At 36.3% G+C, this 22,499-nt stretch overlaps 1 protein-coding gene across 1 annotated transcript; it reads left to right on the top strand.

The window, feature by feature from the left end:
* Positions 1 to 7,697: 7,697 nt before the first annotated feature.
* LOC121409190 (serine/threonine-protein phosphatase 4 catalytic subunit) lies at positions 7,698 to 22,499 on the top strand. Its single transcript, XM_041601040.1, has 10 exons — positions 7,698 to 7,802; positions 9,408 to 9,475; positions 10,001 to 10,072; positions 11,231 to 11,333; positions 12,797 to 12,898; positions 13,487 to 13,660; positions 17,213 to 17,339; positions 17,852 to 18,041; positions 18,372 to 18,450; positions 18,850 to 22,499. Exons 2-10 carry the CDS (start codon positions 9,450 to 9,452, stop codon positions 18,898 to 18,900), a joined length of 924 nt encoding a protein of 307 aa, XP_041456974.1. The 5' UTR covers positions 7,698 to 7,802; positions 9,408 to 9,449; the 3' UTR covers positions 18,901 to 22,499.

The following is a 22,499-nucleotide window of genomic DNA, read 5'->3' as shown; positions in this document are numbered from 1 at the left end:
GCCATTTTCAAAGTGCCCCCAATAAGTTCAGTCACCTTTAAAGAGACTCAAACTCCAGGAATACCAAGTTTCAATCAATCCAAAGCGATACAGGTGGCACAAAAATTTTTAATCCAGGGGTTAATTGTCAGGCGTCCATTAAAGACCCATGTTAATTGCGGCACTCGAGCCATAATCTGGACGAAATGCGGGTTTTATGCCATTTTCAAAGTGCCCCCAATAAGTTCAGTCACCTTTAAAGAGACTCAAACTCCAGGAATACCAAGTTTCAATCAATCCAAAGCGATACAGGTGGCACAAAAATTTTTAATCCAGGGGTTAATTGTCAGGCGTCCATTAAAGACCCATGTTAATTGCGGCACTCGAGCCATAATCTGGACGAAATGCGGGTTTTATGCCATTTTCAAAGTGCCCCCAATAAGTTCAGTCACCTTTAAAGAGACTCAAACTCCAGGAATACCAAGTTTTAATCAATCCAAAGCGATACAGGTGGCACAAAAATTTTTAATCCAGGGGTTAATTGTCAGGCGTCCATTAAAGACCCATGTTAATTGCGGCACTCGAGCCATAATCTGGACGAAATGCGGGTTTTATGCCATTTTCAAAGTGCCCCCAATAAGTTCAGTCACCTTTAAAGAGACTCAAACTCCAGGAATACCAAGTTTCAATCAATCCAAAGCGATACAGGTGGCACAAAAATTTTTAATCCAGGGGTTAATTGTCAGGCGTCCATTAAAGACCCATGTTAATTGCGGCACTCGAGCCATAATCTGGACGAAATGCGGGTTTTATGCCATTTTCAAAGTGCCCCCAATAAGTTCAGTCACCTTTAAAGAGACTCAAACTCCAGGAATACCAAGTTTCAATCAATCCAAAGCGATACAGGTGGCACAAAAATTTTTAATCCAGGGGTTAATTGTCAGGCGTCCATTAAAGACCCATGTTAATTGCGGCACTCGAGCCATAATCTGGACGAAATGCGGGTTTTATGCCATTTTCAAAGTGCCCCCAATAAGTTCAGTCACCTTTAAAGAGACTCAAACTCCAGGAATACCAAGTTTCAATCAATCCAAAGCGATACAGGTGGCACAAAAATTTTTAATCCAGGGGTTAATTGTCAGGCGTCCATTAAAGACCCATGTTAATTGCGGCACTCGAGCCATAATCTGGACGAAATGCGGGTTTTATGCCATTTTCAAAGTGCCCCCAATAAGTTCAGTCACCTTTAAAGAGACTCAAACTCCAGGAATACCAAGTTTCAATCAATCCAAAGCGATACAGGTGGCACAAAAATTTTTAATCCAGGGGTTAATTGTCAGGCGTCCATTAAAGACCCATGTTAATTGCGGCACTCGAGCCATAATCTGGACGAAATGCGGGTTTTATGCCATTTTCAAAGTGCCCCCAATAAGTTCAGTCACCTTTAAAGAGACTCAAACTCCAGGAATACCAAGTTTCAATCAATCCAAAGCGATACAGGTGGCACAAAAATTTTTAATCCAGGGGTTAATTGTCAGGCGTCCATTAAAGACCCATGTTAATTGCGGCACTCGAGCCATAATCTGGACGAAATGCGGGTTTTATGCCATTTTCAAAGTGCCCCCAATAAGTTCAGTCACCTTTAAAGAGACTCAAACTCCAGGAATACCAAGTTTCAATCAATCCAAAGCGATACAGGTGGCACAAAAATTTTTAATCCAGGGGTTAATTGTCAGGCGTCCATTAAAGACCCATGTTAATTGCGGCACTCGAGCCATAATCTGGACGAAATGCGGGTTTTATGCCATTTTCAAAGTGCCCCCAATAAGTTCAGTCACCTTTAAAGAGACTCAAACTCCAGGAATACCAAGTTTCAATCAATCCAAAGCGATACAGGTGGCACAAAAATTTTTAATCCAGGGGTTAATTGTCAGGCGTCCATTAAAGACCCATGTTAATTGCGGCACTCGAGCCATAATCTGGACGAAATGGGGGTTTTATGCCATTTTCAAAGTGCCCCCAATAAGTTCAGTCACCTTTAAAGAGACTCAAACTCCAGGAATACCAAGTTTCAATCAATCCAAAGCGATACAGGTGGCACAAAAATTTTTAATCCAGGGGTTAATTGTCAGGCGTCCATTAAAGACCCATGTTAATTGCGGCACTCGAGCCATAATCTGGACGAAATGCGGGTTTTATGCCATTTTCAAAGTGCCCCCAATAAGTTCAGTCACCTTTAAAGAGACTCAAACTCCAGGAATACCAAGTTTCAATCAATCCAAAGCGATACAGGTGGCACAAAAATTTTTAATCCAGGGGTTAATTGTCAGGCGTCCATTAAAGACCCATGTTAATTGCGGCACTCGAGCCATAATCTGGACGAAATGCGGGTTTTATGCCATTTTCAAAGTGCCCCCAATAAGTTCAGTCACCTTTAAAGAGACTCAAACTCCAGGAATACCAAGTTTCAATCAATCCAAAGCGATACAGGTGGCACAAAAATTTTTAATCCAGGGGTTAATTGTCAGGCGTCCATTAAAGACCCATGTTAATTGCGGCACTCGAGCCATAATCTGGACGAAATGCGGGTTTTATGCCATTTTCAAAGTGCCCCCAATAAGTTCAGTCACCTTTAAAGAGACTCAAACTCCAGGAATACCAAGTTTCAATCAATCCAAAGCGATACAGGTGGCACAAAAATTTTTAATCCAGGGGTTAATTGTCAGGCGTCCATTAAAGACCCATGTTAATTGCGGCACTCGAGCCATAATCTGGACGAAATGCGGGTTTTATGCCATTTTCAAAGTGCCCCCAATAAGTTCAGTCACCTTTAAAGAGACTCAAACTCCAGGAATACCAAGTTTCAATCCATCCAAAGCGATACAGGTGGCACAAAAATTTTTAATCCAGGGGTTAATTGTCAGGCGTCCATTAAAGACCCATAGTAATTGCGGCACTCGAGCCATAATCTGGACGAAATGCGGGTTTTATGCCATTTTCAAAGTGCCCCCAATAAGTTCAGTCACCTTTAAAGAGACTCAAACTCCAGGAATACCAAGTTTCAATCAATCCAAAGCGATACAGGTGGCACAAAAATTTTTAATCCAGGGGTTAATTGTCAGGCGTCCATTAAAGACCCATGTTAATTGCGGCACTCGAGCCATAATCTGGACGAAATGCGGGTTTTATGCCATTTTCAAAGTGCCCCCAATAAGTTCAGTCACCTTTAAAGAGACTCAAACTCCAGGAATACCAAGTTTCAATCAATCCAAAGCGATACAGGTGGCACAAAAATTTTTAATCCAGGGGTTAATTGTCAGGCGTCCATTAAAGACCCATGTTAATTGCGGCACTCGAGCCATAATCTGGACGAAATGCGGGTTTTATGCCATTTTCAAAGTGCCCCCAATAAGTTCAGTCACCTTTAAAGAGACTCAAACTCCAGGAATACCAAGTTTCAATCAATCCAAAGCGATACAGGTGGCACAAAAATTTTTAATCCAGGGGTTAATTGTCAGGCGTCCATTAAAGACCCATGTTAATTGCGGCACTCGAGCCATAATCTGGACGAAATGCGGGTTTTATGCCATTTTCAAAGTGCCCCCAATAAGTTCAGTCACCTTTAAAGAGACTCAAACTCCAGGAATACCAAGTTCTAATCAATCCAAAGCGATACAGGTGGCACAAAAATTTTTAATCCAGGGGTTAATTGTCAGGCGTCCATTAAAGACCCATGTTAATTGCGGCACTCGAGCCATAATCTGGACGAAATGGGGGTTTTATGCCATTTTCAAAGTGCCCCCAATAAGTTCAGTCACCTTTAAAGAGACTCAAACTCCAGGAATACCAAGTTTCAATCAATCCAAAGCGATACAGGTGGCACAAAAATTTTTAATCCAGGGGTTAATTGTCAGGCGTCCATTAAAGACCCATGTTAATTGCGGCACTCGAGCCATAATCTGGACGAAATGGGGGTTTTATGCCATTTTCAAAGTGCCCCCAATAAGTTCAGTCACCTTTAAAGAGACTCAAACTCCAGGAATACCAAGTTCTAATCAATCCAAAGCGATACAGGTGGCACAAAAATTTTTAATCCAGGGGTTAATTGTCAGGCGTCCATTACTGTCTTATCCAGTGTTGATTTTTCCAACCATTACGTCATTTTAGGTACGGGTCTAAAGGGGATTCCCGAAATTCCTGGATCCCATTACACGCGTGCTTCCTAATACACGTAATATGAGGACCCTACGTAGACGGCGGTATTCCACAATGTTGCCACTACGGAAATTAAAATACAAGGAGCAAAATACCACAATCGTGTAAAAAAGTAAAAAAAGGTATTGAGTGGAAACGTGAAATACCATCATAAAAATGCAGGAGCGTGTTATGATTTTTTTCACCCATAAAATTATTATCCCCGATCTGCCCCTCAAATTTGATTTTTGTTTGCTTTTTGGAAGGTGTTTTCTTAGTAGCGTAATGACCTAAAAATTTTGAGGGGGTTCAACATGGAATATTGCCTAAATTTGATAAAAAGTTGCGAACGGGCGTAGCGAGATAGCGAAATTTTGACATTTCAATCACAAAATCAAAGTTTGTGTGACTTTGAAGTAACATTTGAAAAATTATAGGCCTATATTTTTTACTTATTCCTTTTCTTTTCTCCCATTTACTTTTTTGGGGGGCCGCAAAACGCCGATATCATAAGAGTAATTTCTTAGCTTTGTTCTTAAAAAACAACTTGAAAAAACATGTAATAATCTCATAGGCCTATTTAAAATGTGCGAGCACGAAGCACGAGCTGAACATTTTGTGACCTTCATGATTGTTGTTCTCAAAATTGAATATAATAATTGGGCAATGTTTGCGAACCTGAAGAACATGCGTATGTAGAAAGATAATTACTGTGAGCTCGAAGCGGAAGCAGACATTATTTTAATATGGGTTCTGGCTTGATCGAAAAATAACCTGTGAAGGACGATTTGCACTTAGTCATAAGAAGATACATCTTTCAACTTGTAGTTCAAATTTTTGACATTGTGACTTAAAAGATTGACATTCTAAGCAATTTTAGAAATAAACGGTTTAGAAATAAACGGATATGTATCTCACTGATCGAATAATGCGAGCGCGAAGCGCGAGCTGAATTTTTTATATTCACACCTAAAAAGGGACATTATAATCAAATTTGGTCATCACGATAGGTACCTGTCTTGTTAAATAAAGCGAGCGCGAAGCGTGAGCTGAAATTTTCGCATATTTTGACCCCAAACAGCGAGATTTTAAGGAATATATTTTAGAAATCCATTAAGAGTATGCATATCTCACCATAGTCATCTAATGCGAGTGCCAAGCGCTTGCTGATTTTATTAGAATTACATCTGAACACATCAAACACTTTTTGTAGTCATTGCAATCATGATTATCATACGCATCTCACTAATCAAATATTGCGAGCGTGAAGCGCGAGCTGAAAATTTAGACAATTTTTGATATTCAGATCAGAAGAAGGGACATTTTAAGGACTGATTTTAGAAATTCATGAAGAGCAGACATATCTCACCAATCCACTAATGCGAACGTAATCAGGGACAGGAAATGTTTCATATGTTCGAAGATCTTAACATGGGGCAATCACTTTTTGAGTCATGTAAAAGAAGCATATGTCACTACATAAAACAATGATAACTCAAGTGCTAGGAAATATATTTGGTTTATATTGACTTGAAAACGGGATGTTTTAGTACTTCAGGATTATATATCTCGTTAAACAGACAATGCGAGCACCAGGAACAATGGAGAAGTAGGCCCTGGGCAAATTATGTTTCATAAAGTTATGATAAAAATGTTTTTTATGTAATGTAACATAACATAATTATACTATAATGTAAAATAACATTATAATGAATAATATTTTCTTCTTTCCCACTACGTTTCTCTTCCTTTCTCCCTCTTTTCTCATTTCCCCCTTTTTTGGAGTTCAGCCGATGGAGAGGGGGGGGGGTATGTGCCCCCGTAGTTACGCCACTGTATGTCCATATGGCAAATACCCCTCCAATATTATTATTTTTCTTACCCCATGATGGTTCAATGGTTTTATTAGAGATTACATTAAAAAAAATGACTCTCCATCTTAATCCCTTCCCAAAGACCCCAACATTGATGAAACGGAAGAAACGAGGGCTTCTCTTCAATGTTATAATAAGGGCATAAGTATTTCGTTTGGAAATGGTGAACTGGCTCTTTATTGGCATTTTATGATTCAATAATATTGTTTTATTTGTTAAGCGGTATTTTAGGAAGGATTTTTACCAATAAAGCAACAATCTCTTGTGATTTTTTTTTCATTTTCTTTCGTAAAAAGTGGGGGGATGTTTGTACAAGCCATCCCCCCCCCCCTCCTCAAAAAGTGGTGGGGGGATATATCCCCCCATCCCCCCGGGATTTATGCCAGTGTCTTATTCACTCGTCTCCTTTTCTTTTCTCCTTCTTGCTTCCCTCCTTTCTTTCCCTTTCTTTCTTTTCCTGTTTTGTTTCTTTTTTCGGGGGGGGGGGGGGCGCCTCGGGTTTCCTCGCCCCTTAGATCCGCCTATGAAAATTGTGCAACTATTTCGGACAATTAAAGTTATGAGGTCACGTTACTTTATTATTGCTTATTAGTTTTATTGCAATTACAATCACAAGCATAATCACAATTTTAAAATGTCTTTGGTAAAATTAATGGACTGAAATCAGGTCGCAAAAATGGATTAGAAGGGGTGGTAATTGGGCCTTCCATTATTCATATCATTTTCCTGGGTAGGTCCAATTAATTCGTATTACATACATATTTCATTAGCACATCATATTCCATACATTTTTTAAAATTCTCTTATCTACCAAATAACAGTAAAAGAAAATTCTGCTTATCCGCATTAGTATTTATCAGTATTATAAGGGTTGAGATTTCAACACATTTCCCTATTAACGGCATATTTTTTTAATGCTAACAGCCTCAGTACTAAAATTAATAATCTAACTACGATGCTTTCATTATTAGAGTATGCAAAGATGAAACTACTTTTTGGTAATTCTCTAAACAAATCAATCTTAAATCATGAAGAGTTCCCAAAAGTTCGGGCATCCACTTATTGCTTCTTCTTTCACGGCAAAATGTTTCTTCTTCTTGCCGGTATTTCGCCGACAAGCCATGTTCGGTTGGATGTTTGAATCTGTAATAAAAGAAATAAAGGTAGCAACTAACAATATTGGTATTAAGAGACAACTTCAATTGAAAATAGAAATAAGGGTCTGCGAAAGAGAGACTACACGTGATTAGAACGGGAAATCGCCGTGTGTTCACATCGGCGGAAATTGGACAATCTGTGATATCGCGATATCAAAGTGTCTGCTGAGTCTGTCCGCTCGCTTCAGGTTGGTCTATATTTGCAGTGTCCTTGTAATAATATTCTATGAGTAAACACAATGTATACTATCGTATCAAATAAATATTTCTCATTGAAAATATAAAAATTATACTTATTTTTCTTCTAAAACACAATAAAACTGATTAATTGGGTTTGTTTCGAGAAATTATACGCATTCATAGAGATGTATAGTAAGTATATATCTCTATGTACACATTATACCAAAGATTAGGCGAGCGAGTCTAGCAAGCAAATGCGAGCACATCCGTCCGCTATCCTTATTAGCGTTTTTTACCAAGCCGAGTCATTTGGATACACTAGCGCAAGCTCTATGCCGACACTATTTCCGTACAGTGGTGAATGGCACGCACGGAACTACTGGCGAACAGGGACTCCGCACACCTTTATTTTTGAAAGGTAATATTTATGTAATTAAGTTATTATTTTATACAAGATTCTGTACATGATGTTCTATGTATTTTGATGGTGAAGATGAGCTATGATTTCGACCGGTGAAATAACGTACTTTGGTCTTACCGGTATTTAAATTTATGAATGAGTCAACCTCCGTACGTACAGTACCCTGTCGCGCCTCTGGCGCTGGCGAGCGGAACCGGCAGAGGTAAGCATTGAGGCAGCAGTTGTCGCTTCTCGCTACCGTTCGCACTGCACTCGCTCTGGCACTGTATGGTGCGGTACTGTATCATGTATGGTTGGAACTACCCCGTATCGACCACCTAATTTTTCGTATCTGCGAAAAATATTTATCAGTTTAACCAGCCTTATCGTGAAATTTGTCACCTCTCTTCTTGTTTGTGTGTGCTCGTTGTGTCTGCTCAATTTTTTGCACAAATTAGATGAAAACTAGATCATTACATTTATGTCACCAGTCCATTCACTGCCGTTTATTTTGTCAACGGTGGTGACTTCTTTCCACTCCCATTGACTTTGTTGACAAAATAAACGGCAGTGAATGGACTGGTGACATAAACCACGTTTTACCTAGTTTTCGTCTCATTTGTGCAAAAAATTGAGCAGATCAGATTCCCGTGTTTCGATCTGCGACTGCGATTCAATTCGCATATAATTATAATTAAAGTAGTCAAGTAGATTTAGATCTACATCAGCGAACAATGAATACCGGTATACCCAGTTGTTGGGTATCCGGACGGGATTTGTGTCCGGACGATCAATTTTAGAATGTCATTTGGAAAATTTACAAGCGAAGTTTCATCAATTTTTAGTACAAAATGTTAGGAAATATTATAAAGAACAAAATAGATAATTATTACAAGTAATGAATTCCTATTTTTAACGTAATCCACAGTCAAAAAAGAAGGCTTCAAAAAAATAAAGTGTCCGGACACTTGACCTCCCATCCTACGACAATTTCACATATGCTCATTTGCACCTACCTCAAAAGTGATGTTCATGCAGGCTCCACTCCACTTCACTACCGCTACACTACGCTCCACCTACCCGAACATCAAGGTGGTGAACTCGCTCGGATTCTCTGAGTGGCAAAGGTGGAAAAAAAGTTGGAAAAAATTATACAACGAAAAGGCATCAAAAAAGTATAAAAGCAAAATTTCTTACTTTACACCCTAATTTCACTCCATATCCACCCTAAAATAGCCTAAAAATTGGTGAATTAGAGCCAACATGGAGTTGTAATTCCCATTCAACTAGACTCCATATATTTTATTTATGGAAAGTAAAAATATCTGTCTTGCCAAAAAATCGAAGAAATACCCTACCAACTATTCAATGTACATGTATTATAAAAGGAGCATTTTCTGTGCATAACTGCTATCATTTTGTATGAATGTTTTTGATGAGTATAGAATAAAATCGATCTAAAGATAAGGGCTTTATCGGCAAACAAACATGTACAAAGTACATGTAGATCAAGTAGTATTAGAAGCTCAAAATAAAATAATGAAAAATATTTCAAATAAAAAAAGGATATTCTATTATGAATTCAAAGATGTTTAATAAATCCTGAATCATTTGTTCTTTTAGATAAGTACCAAAGAGACAAGGAGTTCAAAATTAAATTTGATAATGGCGGACTGTAGTGACTTAGATAGGTAAGTTCCGTCTTGTCTTTCTTTCTTTAGCACCAGCTGAAGATATGTATGTTTGGATCTTGGTTGTGAGTTTCTAGTTGAGGAGATGATTTTGTCCAGAAAGGTGACATAATATAGTAATATGTGAATTCATTGTCAGAGGTCAGATGAAAAACTGTTGATAAACGAGATTACGAGAAACAAGAGCATGAAGGTATTGTTAACTTTGTATTCTGATGCATTGTACTGTTATAAAATGAAACTACCTACAGTGCAGTGGATGTTGATAAAGAACTATAAGTGCTATGTGTATTACATCAAGATTTAATGAACATGTAGCTGCAGTTAATGCAGTGCAGTATATTCTACTTTCTCTTCTACATTTGGATATGTTGCAGATTTAATCAAATATGTATGTATATAATTAGTGAATTGTGAGATTCAGAAAACCAATTGTTTTATGATTCTTGTTGCACAAGTATGTATGCAGTATATCACCAGCTTTATGGGTTGTCAATGAATGAATGTGTTTTCTGTCTTTCACAGACAAATAGAGCAGCTGAGAAATTGTGAAATCATAAAAGAAAGTGAAGTCAAAGCATTATGTGCCAAAGCAAGGTAAGTATGAGAATGATTTGAGAATAATTTTCTTTTTTTGCACAATCGAGAATATGGTTTCATTCATTATTGATACTTTTGTCAACTGGCAGCTTCTTTCAGATTTATGCAGTTATGATATTATTTTCTTGATGGCAAAAAAGACAATAACAAAACACTGCTCAGATGAATCTTATTCTGCATTTTCTTCCATGTTTTTCATAAGATAAAGTATTTGAATAATGTTGATAAATTATGCACACATTAGTATATGAAACAAAAAGAAAATCATTAGATTACTAAATCAAAAAGTTACTTCTGTACAGGAAAATGAAAAAATAAGAAAGATCTGTGTGTATAAAATATGGGAGCATTTTGAGCATAACATTTAACATACTAGTGATGTGCAATGTAGTGCATGTTTACATGGATGTGTATGAATGTTTAACATTAAGCGACCCCCACCCCCCCAAAAAAAAATAAGTCAATAGAAAAAATAAGAATGAAAATAATAAAAAAAAAAAATAATAAAATGAATGAATAAATAATGAAATGAATAATTGCATGCATGAATGAATGAATGAAAAAACTTAATAATAATGATAATTGAATGACTAAATAAATATATAAATGAATAAATAAGATAAGATCAAATACATGTAAAAGAAGAAGATAGAATGAAACATGTTTATAAGATTTGACTCACATCGAATCACTATGTACTGTACCTACATGTATTAAAAAATTAAGAATTTTAAAGAAATTATGCAAGTACAATATATGTAATTTTTGGTCAGAGATTCCACATGTACATGTGCAATTTGATTTATGAATAAATTCAAAATGTATATCATACATGCAGATCTAGTAATGTATTCTTGTAGTTTTCATGTGTTCTGAGGTATGACAAATTTTGGGCTTTGATGTCAGAGATCTTTGAGGCTGATTTAGACCTAGTCTTTATAGGCATTAATATAGCTTAGTCTTTTGAGGGTTTTATCTGATTTACCACCTTTTCTCTTATCATGACATGATGAAGGCCATTTAATGTTTTAAAGATTAATCATTGTAAATCCCAAAGCTTTGAAAATGAGAACTCTTCAATTTTTTTTTACCAATAGTTGAGTGTATGCCTCAAGCCTCTCTATTAAATTACCAATCTTTTTTTTGAATGTCCAGAGAAATTCTTGTAGAAGAAAGCAATGTACAGAGAGTAGATGCACCGGTTACAGTATGTGGGGATATCCACGGCCAATTTTATGACCTCAAAGAATTATTTAAGGTAAGATTTATTGATAGAGTGAATAAAAAGGTAAATTTGTTTGCTTTTATCTGTATTTTTTCCCCTTCTTCTGATGAAATTACTGATAGTAATTACTTTCATTGTCAGCAGAAAGTTCAGTATCCTGATCAATGATGAGAGGATTTCGTTCTTGGGGTGTGTTTATGCTTCAAATTTTCAGGCCAAAATCAGTATTTTCATACGTGATTGATCCAAAATACATTTGCGTTCCTGCTTACTTTCATTTAAATGATGTTTCAGAACACTGATTGTTAAATTAAAAAAAAAGGTACATTTCTAAACGTCGTTAAACCAGAATCAGTGTTAAAGGGAAAACATAAACAGGACCGCGATCATAAATGTGTTTAAATTACCTCATTTATGACATCCTTCCGATTAGATGAACATCCGCGTGCAAATAAAGTTGCGTATGGTTCTACAGGGAGTTACCTCCACAGAATTACCTCTCAACTCCCTCTGGTATTAATAAGGACCATTTTGCATTTGCATGTGTGATTATTGAATGAAATATTGTCACTATCACAATGAATGTGGATGGATTTAAAAAAAAGGGAACATGAGTTATGATGAGGAGACATCGCTGTGCTAGAAGCCCCAGTAGCATCAGCAAATTGATGTCTTATTATGTGTAGTTTTATACATTATTTTTTCTTACTATTATCCTAACCATGGTAGAAATTCTATGGCTATGTCAAGTAGCTCTGCTATTATTTAAAGATTTGGATATTGTTCGAAGTTAAAATAATAGTCGACCATAACAACACTAAAAAAAAAACTTTCGAAAAAGGGCATGCCCAATTTGACCTTGCTTTCCTGCTCAATGAATGTTACGATGCGAAGCCAGCTGCAGATTGCAATTTCGCTTCTGAAAAGTGAAGCAAAAACAACACTCCCAGAACCACGTTTGCGTTCTGCGTTCTGAAACAACGCTTGAAAACGCTGATTCTGTCTCCGCAATGGAAGCATAAACCTACCCTTAGATTAAATGACAAATTTATTATGTTGGATTATATTTGATGTTTTTTATGTAAGAGTGAAATGTACTTATGGATGATTAAATAAATGCTATTGAAATGAAAGAAAGAAAAGTGACAAATTAATGAAAATATTTCTTACTCTCGTGGCTAGAGTTGTCTAATAGTGTTAATATGTCCATGATGATAGATGATTCCACCATGCCACAAATGCTCTTTTCATTCAAATTGTTATTGTTGTCATGATAAAGCATGACACGGTAAATATTACATCAAATATTACAGGTAACACCAGTATTGGCATTGCAATCTTTCCTAAAATTTTCTTTCTCTGTTTCATCTTTCTCACTCATTCTTATCCTCCATGTATCTCTTATTTCTTTTTTCTCAGTGTTACAGTCTTGAGATGATTATGTAATTTGTCTTGCCTGCATAGCAGATGATATAATTTTCCTTTGTTTGTTGCAGGTTGGCGGTGATGTCCCTGACACAAATTATCTTTTCATGGGTGACTTTGTGGATAGAGGCTTTTACAGTGTAGAAACTTTTCTTCTTCTTTTAGCTCTTAAAGTAAGTATTTCTGTTTTTTTAATTTTGTGTTCTTTACTCAGATTTTCAATTCAGCGTAGCCTCTAGTTCATAATTTTTATTTTTTCTTTTTACAACCGTTTGGGATATGCCTTCGATAGCCTGTTAGCCTTTGTTAAATTCCATACATTTGTATTCTCCATATTTTGTGAGATCTTGTGTATTATATGCCTTTTATCAATAATTGTATTTATTTTCTTTTTATGCAGATGTGAAATAAATTAAATTTAATTTAATTGAATTAAATGAGGAAACACGCTCAAAATTGCATTTTTTGCTACCACAATACAAAATTATGTGAATGCTGTGTTTTGTGTGCAGATTTACTGTACAGCAAATGTTTTTTTTTTCTTTTTGATTCCTCTGGTTGCTTCCTCCATTCTTTGTGCCATCTCTCATTGGAAACACAAAATATTTTCTTGAATCTGGAGAATGCATGAAAGATCTGATATTGTTCAGTCATTGTGGAAGTCTACTCTGCCCCTATTTTGAACTCTCAAGTCTAAGTCTTGACATTTTTACAAGCAATAAACCTATACCTATATTGTCATCTTTGTTTTCCTATCTCAGGTTAGGTACCCAGACAGAATCACATTAATTAGAGGGAATCATGAAAGCAGGCAAATCACCCAGGTCTATGGTTTTTATGATGAATGTCTAAGAAAATATGGTTCTATCACAGTGTGGAGATACTGTACAGAGATCTTTGATTACCTTAGTCTGTCTGCAATCATTGATGGAAAGGTAAGATGATTTTTCCCTTGTTTTTTCCCCTTGCATTATGTTTGATTGTTTTTTTTTTTTTTCTATCTTATATTCGCTGCACTGGCTCCCTATAAAAAAACGGATTATCTTTAAGATTTTGTTACTTGCCTTTCATAGTATTCGTGGATCAGCACCACAATACAGTCTTTCATTTACCAATCACTACAGACCAGGCAGATCTTTGCGCTCATCCACCTCTGGCTTACTTGTCATTCCGAAAGTTTCAAAAACTTGGGGGGAAAGATCATTTGCTTTTGCATGCCCCACTTTGTGGAATAGCCTTCCTGAAGACATAAAAAAATGTACCTCTGTCGAAACTTTCAAAAATCTTCTAAAAACTTTGCTATTTAACTCTTAGCTCTTTATGCGCCTTGAGCACTCTACAGAGTGGATTTGGCGCTTTACAAGTATTCTTATTATTATTATTATTTTTTCTCTTTCCTTGTAAACTGTGTAAGCCTTTTTCCTGTTGTATGGTAATCAGGGGGATAGACCTCGATAGGCCAGTGGCTTTCTGTCCTTCCCCCACATCCGCCGTACAGTGGAAATCATTTTTATTTACTGTGTTTTATTATCTGTTTATGACTGCTTATAATTTATACTTGTCAATATCTGTTCTGCTGTATAAGAATTTTATTTGTATTTATGTATTTTTGTGTATTTTAAAGAGGTGTAAAATAAATTTAAAGCCCATCTCCAGTATTGGTTGCAGAGGTCATTGTTAACTTTACCTGAACATTAATTATTCTTGCTGTAACCTTTGATGGATCAGATTCAAGCATCAATGTATACATTTCATATTATCAGGTTAATGAAAGGACTTGTCAGATGTTTTATCCAACATAGTCTGTTTGATTAGACAGTTACTATACAGTGCATTCTAAAAAAAGGAAACCTGGATTCCCACATCTTTTTTTCTTCAAATGGAAATTAATTATGATTTTCCATTTATATCATCATACAATGCAATTGTTCTGCTCCATTTTGATACCTAATATGTGACAAACTCTTCACAAATTAATGAGTAAGACGAGTTTAAAATTTTAATGTGAAAATCGGGTTGCGCAGAAAAATTGGACAAGATTGGTTCGTGATACGACAACCATGCTTGTTTGACGGTTGACTCATTAGCACTGGTGTAAATCCGTGTTGATGGGTGGGTGGATGATTGAAATATTTAAGCATTTTTTTGCAGTCATATTTTTAGATATGCAAGGAATTGTCGTTGATATGTCCATATGGCAAATACCCCTCCAACATTATTGTTTTTTTTTACCCATGATGGTTTAATGGTTTTATTAGAGATTACATTCAAAATGATTCCCGAGTGAGCATATCGATTATTTCTTCTTGAGCTTTAGGGGATGTGAAGTTTGTCTTGCGTCTCAGGTAACTGCTTAGACCATCGTCATCTACCCTTAGCAGTTCCATAAGGTGATGAAAATTCCCACCAACTTCCATGTGTCCTCTGAAAGCAAGACCTTGGCGGAGGAGAAAACTGAGAGCGCTGACTATCCTCAGGAGTGAATGTCTCGCTTCCTCTTGTCGCTGACATTCGACACTAAGATGAGCTCCAATGGATGGCTTGTTGGATGCTTGTAGCTGTGACATGGAAAACTGATGGCATTCAGAGGACTGGTGGCTCTCAAACCTTTGGGTGGCCTTTTTCCAATTACTGAAACCTGTGTCGATGAATGCAGACTCTTTCACTTTTACGAGATGAAGAAGGCCATTTCTTTCAGCTTTGGAGCAGTTGAAGCATAAAGCACATGCCTTTCCTTCATCGTAATGCAGCAATGGATAAGTCTGAAACCATTTTGCTTGGAAATAGACTTTTTGGTTTTTCCGTTCTTTTGGAGGGATGTTGGTAATGTTGGATAATTTGGCTTGTCATGATGAAGATGCAAGACGTTCACAATCACAGGTTTGTTGACACTTTGTTACTCTTGCTGGTCATGTTGGTTGCTGCTAGTTTCTGAGGTTGAGGCTTCTTCTTTACTGGCAGTTGTAGACTCATTTGAGACATTTTCTGCCACATCTTCCTGTGGATCCTCTTCATCTCTGCTCCTGAAGAAAGATGTTATTTTGCTCAATTTACGTCGTTTTGAACCGGACTGGGACATGATGCCAAAACTAATTCCCCTTTGACGAGTTGTCAAGTTTAAGAAGTCAACCTAACATACATGCATTACATCAAACTCATTACAACAGCCTTGCGCGGTAAAACTTAACATGCACAACGCATTATCGGAATGCGAATACGCGCGTAAAATTCATTTTTTGACATTCCTCCCCAAAGATCCCAACATTGATGAATCAGAACAAACGGGGGTTTCTCTTCAATGTTATAGTAAGGACATAAGTATTTTGTTTGGAAATGGTGAACAGGCTCTTTATTTGCAATTTATGATTCAATAATATTTTTTTATTTAAGTGGTATTTTAGGAAGATTTTTCACCAATAAAACAATTATCTCTTGGAATTTTTTAAAAATTTCTTTCGTAAAGAGTGGGGGGGGGGTGTTTGTACAGGCCATCCCCCTCCTTGAAAAGTGGGGGATATATCCCCTCCCCCCGGATTTACGCCAGTGCTCATTTGCATTTCTTTTGTATTTTTGAAGTGTCTCTCACTGATCCCTGAATTGAAGAAACGAGAGTCTATTCAGATTCTTACATGAGTTTCTGCGCAAATCGTTTCTAATAGGCCTTAATATTTATTGTTTGTAACCCGCCATGCGTGAATGAATTTGCAAAGCTGTTGGTATCAAATTAAAGATGAGGTTCCACTCTTACCATAAATCTGAAATTTATAGTAAAATCATATTTGATAATCGTGAAATATATCTTTGAAAATGGGTTTCCTTTTTTTTGGGACGCTCTGTACATGTAATAACAGCTGGACAATTTTACTTATCCAATAACCAATGAAAGTTGTGATCTAACATGATTAACTGTTGAATGGCGATTGTTGATGAAATCCTCACATGATGTCATTTGAGGATTACAAATCAAAAGTTAGAAAAGTCACGGCTTGTTAAAATAACTTATAAACCCATTAGATTTAAAATTAAAAATAAATCATATTGCAGGCAATTCCAAGAATTATAGGATCCCCCCATAAAGGAAATTTGCTTCATCACAGACTCATGAAAATTTTCATTGTCAAAATTTAATATAGAGGTTGTGAAACCAAAGGTGTCTCTTACACACAAAAAATAAAAGGCCTATTTACCCAAAAGGCCGTCCAGGTGTCCAATACTGTTTTCAGTAACTTATGATTTTTTCTTTGCACCACGCCCGTGCTAAAAGTAGCCTGCATCGTTGCATTCAGTTCAGGCTGAATCAGCCCCCCCCAGTCTTCTTAGGGTTAAAGTTCTTGCAATCATTTGGTGAAAAGTGTCTCATCATTTTGATGTGATGTAAGCTTTATCTAGGAGTATCAACACTAAAAATAAACCCAGCAAACTAATCTATCATCTTCAAGTAGGAATCAATAGTGAATTCATGAATTTAATTTTCTTTGATGGTTCAGATCTTTTGTGTCCATGGAGGTCTATCACCGTCCATTACAACGCTAGATCAGATCAGGATGATTGATAGGAAACAGGAAGTACCTCATGACGGTCCGATGTGTGATCTTCTATGGTCAGATCCAGAAGGTTATACTCATTTCTTATCAAACTCAGAGAAATATTTAATAGTTCGAGGATTTTGGTTGAGAAACAAGAGCAACCTCACTACAACACAGTATTGCAAGCATTCATAACATCAAGCAGAACGTTTTTGTTTATTGATATAAATATTTTTGAATAATTTTTTATTTATGAATGATGCTGACGTTGATGAGGATGATAGAATTTAATTTTTTACACTTTAATTTTGTAGAGAGAGTGCCCCCATCAGAAAAGAATAACTATATTTTGAAGATATTTATTGTACATGTACAGTATGAAGTATGGATAATGATGACACCACTACAACTACTAAACACACACCATGGTACTCCTACTTGCTATGGAGCTACTTATGAAACTTATATAGACCCATGCTCGCTCCCCAGGTAATTGTTAGCAAACTGTCTGTCGTGTACATGTAACTGGGAAGGAAATATGGCATAAATGAATGTTTACTCAATCTTCAGTGTTGAACATCTCTTTCACTTTTACTACAGATACCCAAGGATGGGGTGTAAGCCCCAGGGGTGCAGGTTATCTCTTTGGTAGTGATGTCGTCAGCCAATTCAACGCAGCCAACAACATTGATATGATCTGTAGGGCGCATCAACTTGTTATAGAAGGTTACAAATGGCATTTCAATGAAACGGTGCTAACAGTTTGGTCTGCTCCAAACTATTGCTACAGGTAAACCAATACTGTGTTCACTTATCGATCACTTATCAGAAGTATTAAAATGATTTGGAGAGCGTTATTGAATTGTATTAGTTTTAACATTGTAGAAAGATATTAAAGAGAACAGTATAATTTCTGTTGACTTATGCTGGTTCAATTTATACATGATATCCAGATATTTTATTTTGGTTTATCATATTATATGCTCATGCTAAACCCAATTGCATTTGCTTGACATTCATTTGTTGTGTTAGGTTTGTAAGCATTGCTTGGTTTAAAGTGATTATTGGTATGTCCTACTGCAATTAAAAGCGATCTCATATCCGATGTCTTCATTTTCAGATGTGGTAACGTGGCTGCCATTCTAGAACTTGATGAGCATTTACAGAGAGACTTTACAATATTTGAAGCTGCTCCTCAGGTGAGTATAATGAAATTCTAGTATTTACGGGTCATTTTGTTTGAATTGAAACTCCCCAATTACTTGGGTATTGTACAACTGTGACATCACACATCTTGGTCACATTGCCGATGGAAAGGATGTACACCTCATTAGTGATGTCAACATTTATGTGCTTATAATTTTCTTAATATTTTGTTAATATTACTCAAGCTTTAATTGATTTTGTTTTGTTTTCACACAATCTAACTTGTTCTCAGGGTTTTATTCTCCTCTAAGTCATCCAAAGAATGACCAGTCGCTGTACTCTATCCAACTGATATCCTTTAGAAACAATTGTTTGCACTCAGAATGTCAGGATTAAATTATAACTTGTAATTATGATGAAATAACAATCTGCATGTTTTCTCCTTCATGCAGGAGGTTCGAGGGATACCCGCCAAGAAGCCTCAGCCAGACTACTTCCTGTGATAGGCACTACCTCCACTGCTTTTATACCACAAAGTTTGATCTTTTTTGTGATGAGATCGCAATAGTTTTCCAACTCTGATTCATCAGCACTTGTTCCAGCAGGGCCTGGAAACTCTACTTTATCGCACGGTCTGCAGATTATACATGGAGGTTATGTCATCATTACAGCACGTGTCGCAGATGTTTGAACTTCATTGATGCCAATTGTTATTGCAGTATTTTATTACCGACTATTGCTCCCAAAATGTCAGAAATACTGCAACTTTAATGGAAAAATATGGATTGATCCTGAAACAGTATCACCATGCATGTTAATTACAGCAAAGGTGAAAAGCAATGTTTGTCTATTCATCCTCAAACGAATATAATGTTTTGCTTGTATATGTATGTTGGCTGTGTTATTATATTGCCATCAGGTTTGCTGATCAAGGATTATGAAGGCACTGTGATTATTTTAGCAGATTTGTACTAGCTCTATAGTTTCATTCAGTATGTAATCTAACTGTAACTTTACTTTGCTAGAGTCTAAAACACTTCCAGTAAGTCAATTTGCACTCAGCCGATGCTAACATATTAAAGTTGGCATCTCTAATATTCTATCATCAAGTTATTCATTGTTGACTTTCTGTTGATGGAAGCACTGTAACTATGACATGATGGAACACAGCTATGCCAGAGTTGTGACTTGGATTCACTCAAACTGGACCTGTTTGTGACTTATGGGAAATTAATTTGAACAAGATGTCCCAGGAATCTCCTGAAATCAAGTTTAAAAAGTATTAGGCATTTTTAAGAGCTGGGACCAGAAATATCTAATTCCTATATAAGAAGCAGTATATTTTTACCATCTTTGTGATGCATTGCCCTGCATTTCTTATTTGAATTGATTGTCACCTATTAAACGTCATTGTACTCCTACTTGATGAACTCAATTTAATTAGTTTTTTATAGAACATTTTGATGACGCATATTTTGAATACAAATGTATATTAAAGGTCACCTTGAATATGTGAACTATCATCACATCGCCTTAGTTAAATGATCACCGTGAAAGTTGTCATGGTCTTTATCTTGTAGGTCATACCAAGTGCACATTTTATCCAGTATCCAAATTTATACATTATGAAAGATACATACATGTAGTCGTAAAGTGACAACCAACAATGTCAGATTGTTCCATGATGGTATTACAGAACTTGGTATTAAGAGGTTTATGATGTTCACTTGTTGTTTAGAGCATTCTTTGTTTTGAAAGATAATGAGGTCGAAAATGGTAATGAAACAATGTAGCCTATTACTTGTTTATCATTATAGACTTGATAGACACAGTGTGAATTTGAACATGCACTCCCAAACAGCATGAGATTTATACTGAAAGGCTTGAGTGCCTGATAAATTGTGAGCATTAGCTCATCATAAAAACTACTGTTTTTAATCTTTTTATGGTACTAGGTATATGCTTGTGACATTATTGTATTTAATTTGAGGAGTCTTGGAAAGGTTTGTGAAATGGACGACTACTACACCTGTATAATTGAGTCTGCATAAATGGACCTTTTATAAGTTGAATCATCGCCCAAGTTAGAATAAATTTTAGAACAGATTTTGCAAAGCATGTGTCATTAACCTCTCCTAATTTTACATATAAAGTGGAACATATTTGTGTGGTCCCAAAGTCTTATGCAGACTCACTTGTAATGTATCATTTTGTCACAGTATTATAAAGGTATAGAGTTATGGAGTGTAGTAGACTGGTCTCAGTATGTGGTGGTAAACTTGATGAACCATGTGTTCTTACTATTGTCAGTTTTGTCATATTTTGTACTTACACAAGGATGATGGTCAGTAGTATTTACATCAAATATTTTGGGAGTGGGCAACTTGTTAATCACTTTGCATAATAGCCAGGGGTTCTGATTGTATTTTGGAAACCTGTGCATCGGCCAGGGATTACTATTGGGTGACTACTTCACAAAAATGTGGGTGACTCCCATGAATAGCTGGCCATATTCAACTGAGAGATAAACCCCAGTATGGAACATTGTTGATATGCCAAATGGATTAATCTTGTGTAAAGAATGAGATGAAAAAACTGGCATATTAAAATTATCAGTCAGTATTTTGTCTTGGAATTTGATTGTTTGTTACTTTGATTTTTCACACGTCAGGTTGAGGTTTTGCTGTGTAAGGGGATTCACACTAAAGTAACCTGGGGTCGATAGAAATAGCTGAAATTAATTAATGATGATGAGAAGTAATCCAGGGTACCTTGGCATAAAACTATTTTCATGGTAAATGTGTCAATTGCAATGACCATGTCCAGACAATTTTTACTGTATTGAGCTCTGTCACCATAGTAATTGCCATTGATACCAAAGTTACTATCAATGACAACTTGTGTTACTTGGCCATATAGTTATTTTCTTTTGTCATCAGCCCGTAAAGGGGTGTGCAATTCATGGAATCAATACAGGTTGTACTCTGAACTACAGTTTAACATAAACCATATTCAAAGTCTTGGCTACAACTACATGTATGGGAACAAATGACTGCCAAACATTTGTTTACTCTATATGCTTCTTGTGAGTATGGAAACAGATCTTTCATATGCTTTAATAGGGGGGAGGAAACCCATTGTATTAATCATTTAAAGGTGGTTAGCAATGCTTTTGGTGCCACATGTGACGATAGATTGAACATCTTTTTATTTGATATTTGCATTGCATGTAGCTACCCATATACTTAAACTACCAGTTAGGCAATGGCTTAAGTTAAACCAGAGTTCAGAATACGCCATAGAATCTTTTCAATGGATGATTTAAAGTACTAAATCAGACTGCACACGGCGAGTTGCAGGATAAACAGAACAATCAATTGAAAATGAAACTTGTAATTTATAGCTTAACACAAAATGATGACAATCTGAACATTGGCCTTGCCTCAAGTTTAATGTTGTTGCTTGGGCCTGTTGTGTAACACCTTTTACCATAAAGACCTTTTTATGAATTGAAAATAATGGTTAGTACAATGGTGCTATTGACTTTATCACAGGAAAAAAACAAACCTGTGAGGTGTTTCATAAAGCTGTTCATAAGTTAAGAAAGACTTTAAGAAAGACTGAACCTTTCTTACACGCTAGATAATCACCAATGAACATTTAATGGTGAATATGATCTACCACAAGGATCACCAGTTGTTCTTAAAGTTGCTCTTACAAACAGCGTTATGAAACACCCACTTGGTATAAAACAATCAAGTTTTCTATGCAGTGCACATCTCTTATAGGGTGTTGCAAGAAACTTGCAAATATCATTTTGTCATTTGTAGGTCTATTTTGAGTAATTAAATCAAATTGTGCTCACTGCTGCAAGAACAATCACTCGCAAGTTTGCAATTAATCACAATACATAAGATTGTTTGAACAAACATGACTTTATTTGCAATCAATCCCAGGTTTCTTGCACTACCTTCTTTCTTGGTGAATCCCGTACATGTACCGGGTAGTTTACTGATAGTCAAATCTGTTTATTTTCTGTCTGTTTTACTGAGAAAGCTTTCTGAACATATCAACAGTGAGACACATTCTTGCAGAATTATTT

Source organism: Lytechinus variegatus, chromosome 2 (assembly GCF_018143015.1).
Source record: "Lytechinus variegatus isolate NC3 chromosome 2, Lvar_3.0, whole genome shotgun sequence".
Taxonomy (NCBI): domain Eukaryota; kingdom Metazoa; phylum Echinodermata; class Echinoidea; order Temnopleuroida; family Toxopneustidae; genus Lytechinus; species Lytechinus variegatus.
This window is presented reverse-complemented; position numbering and strand designations above follow the sequence as displayed.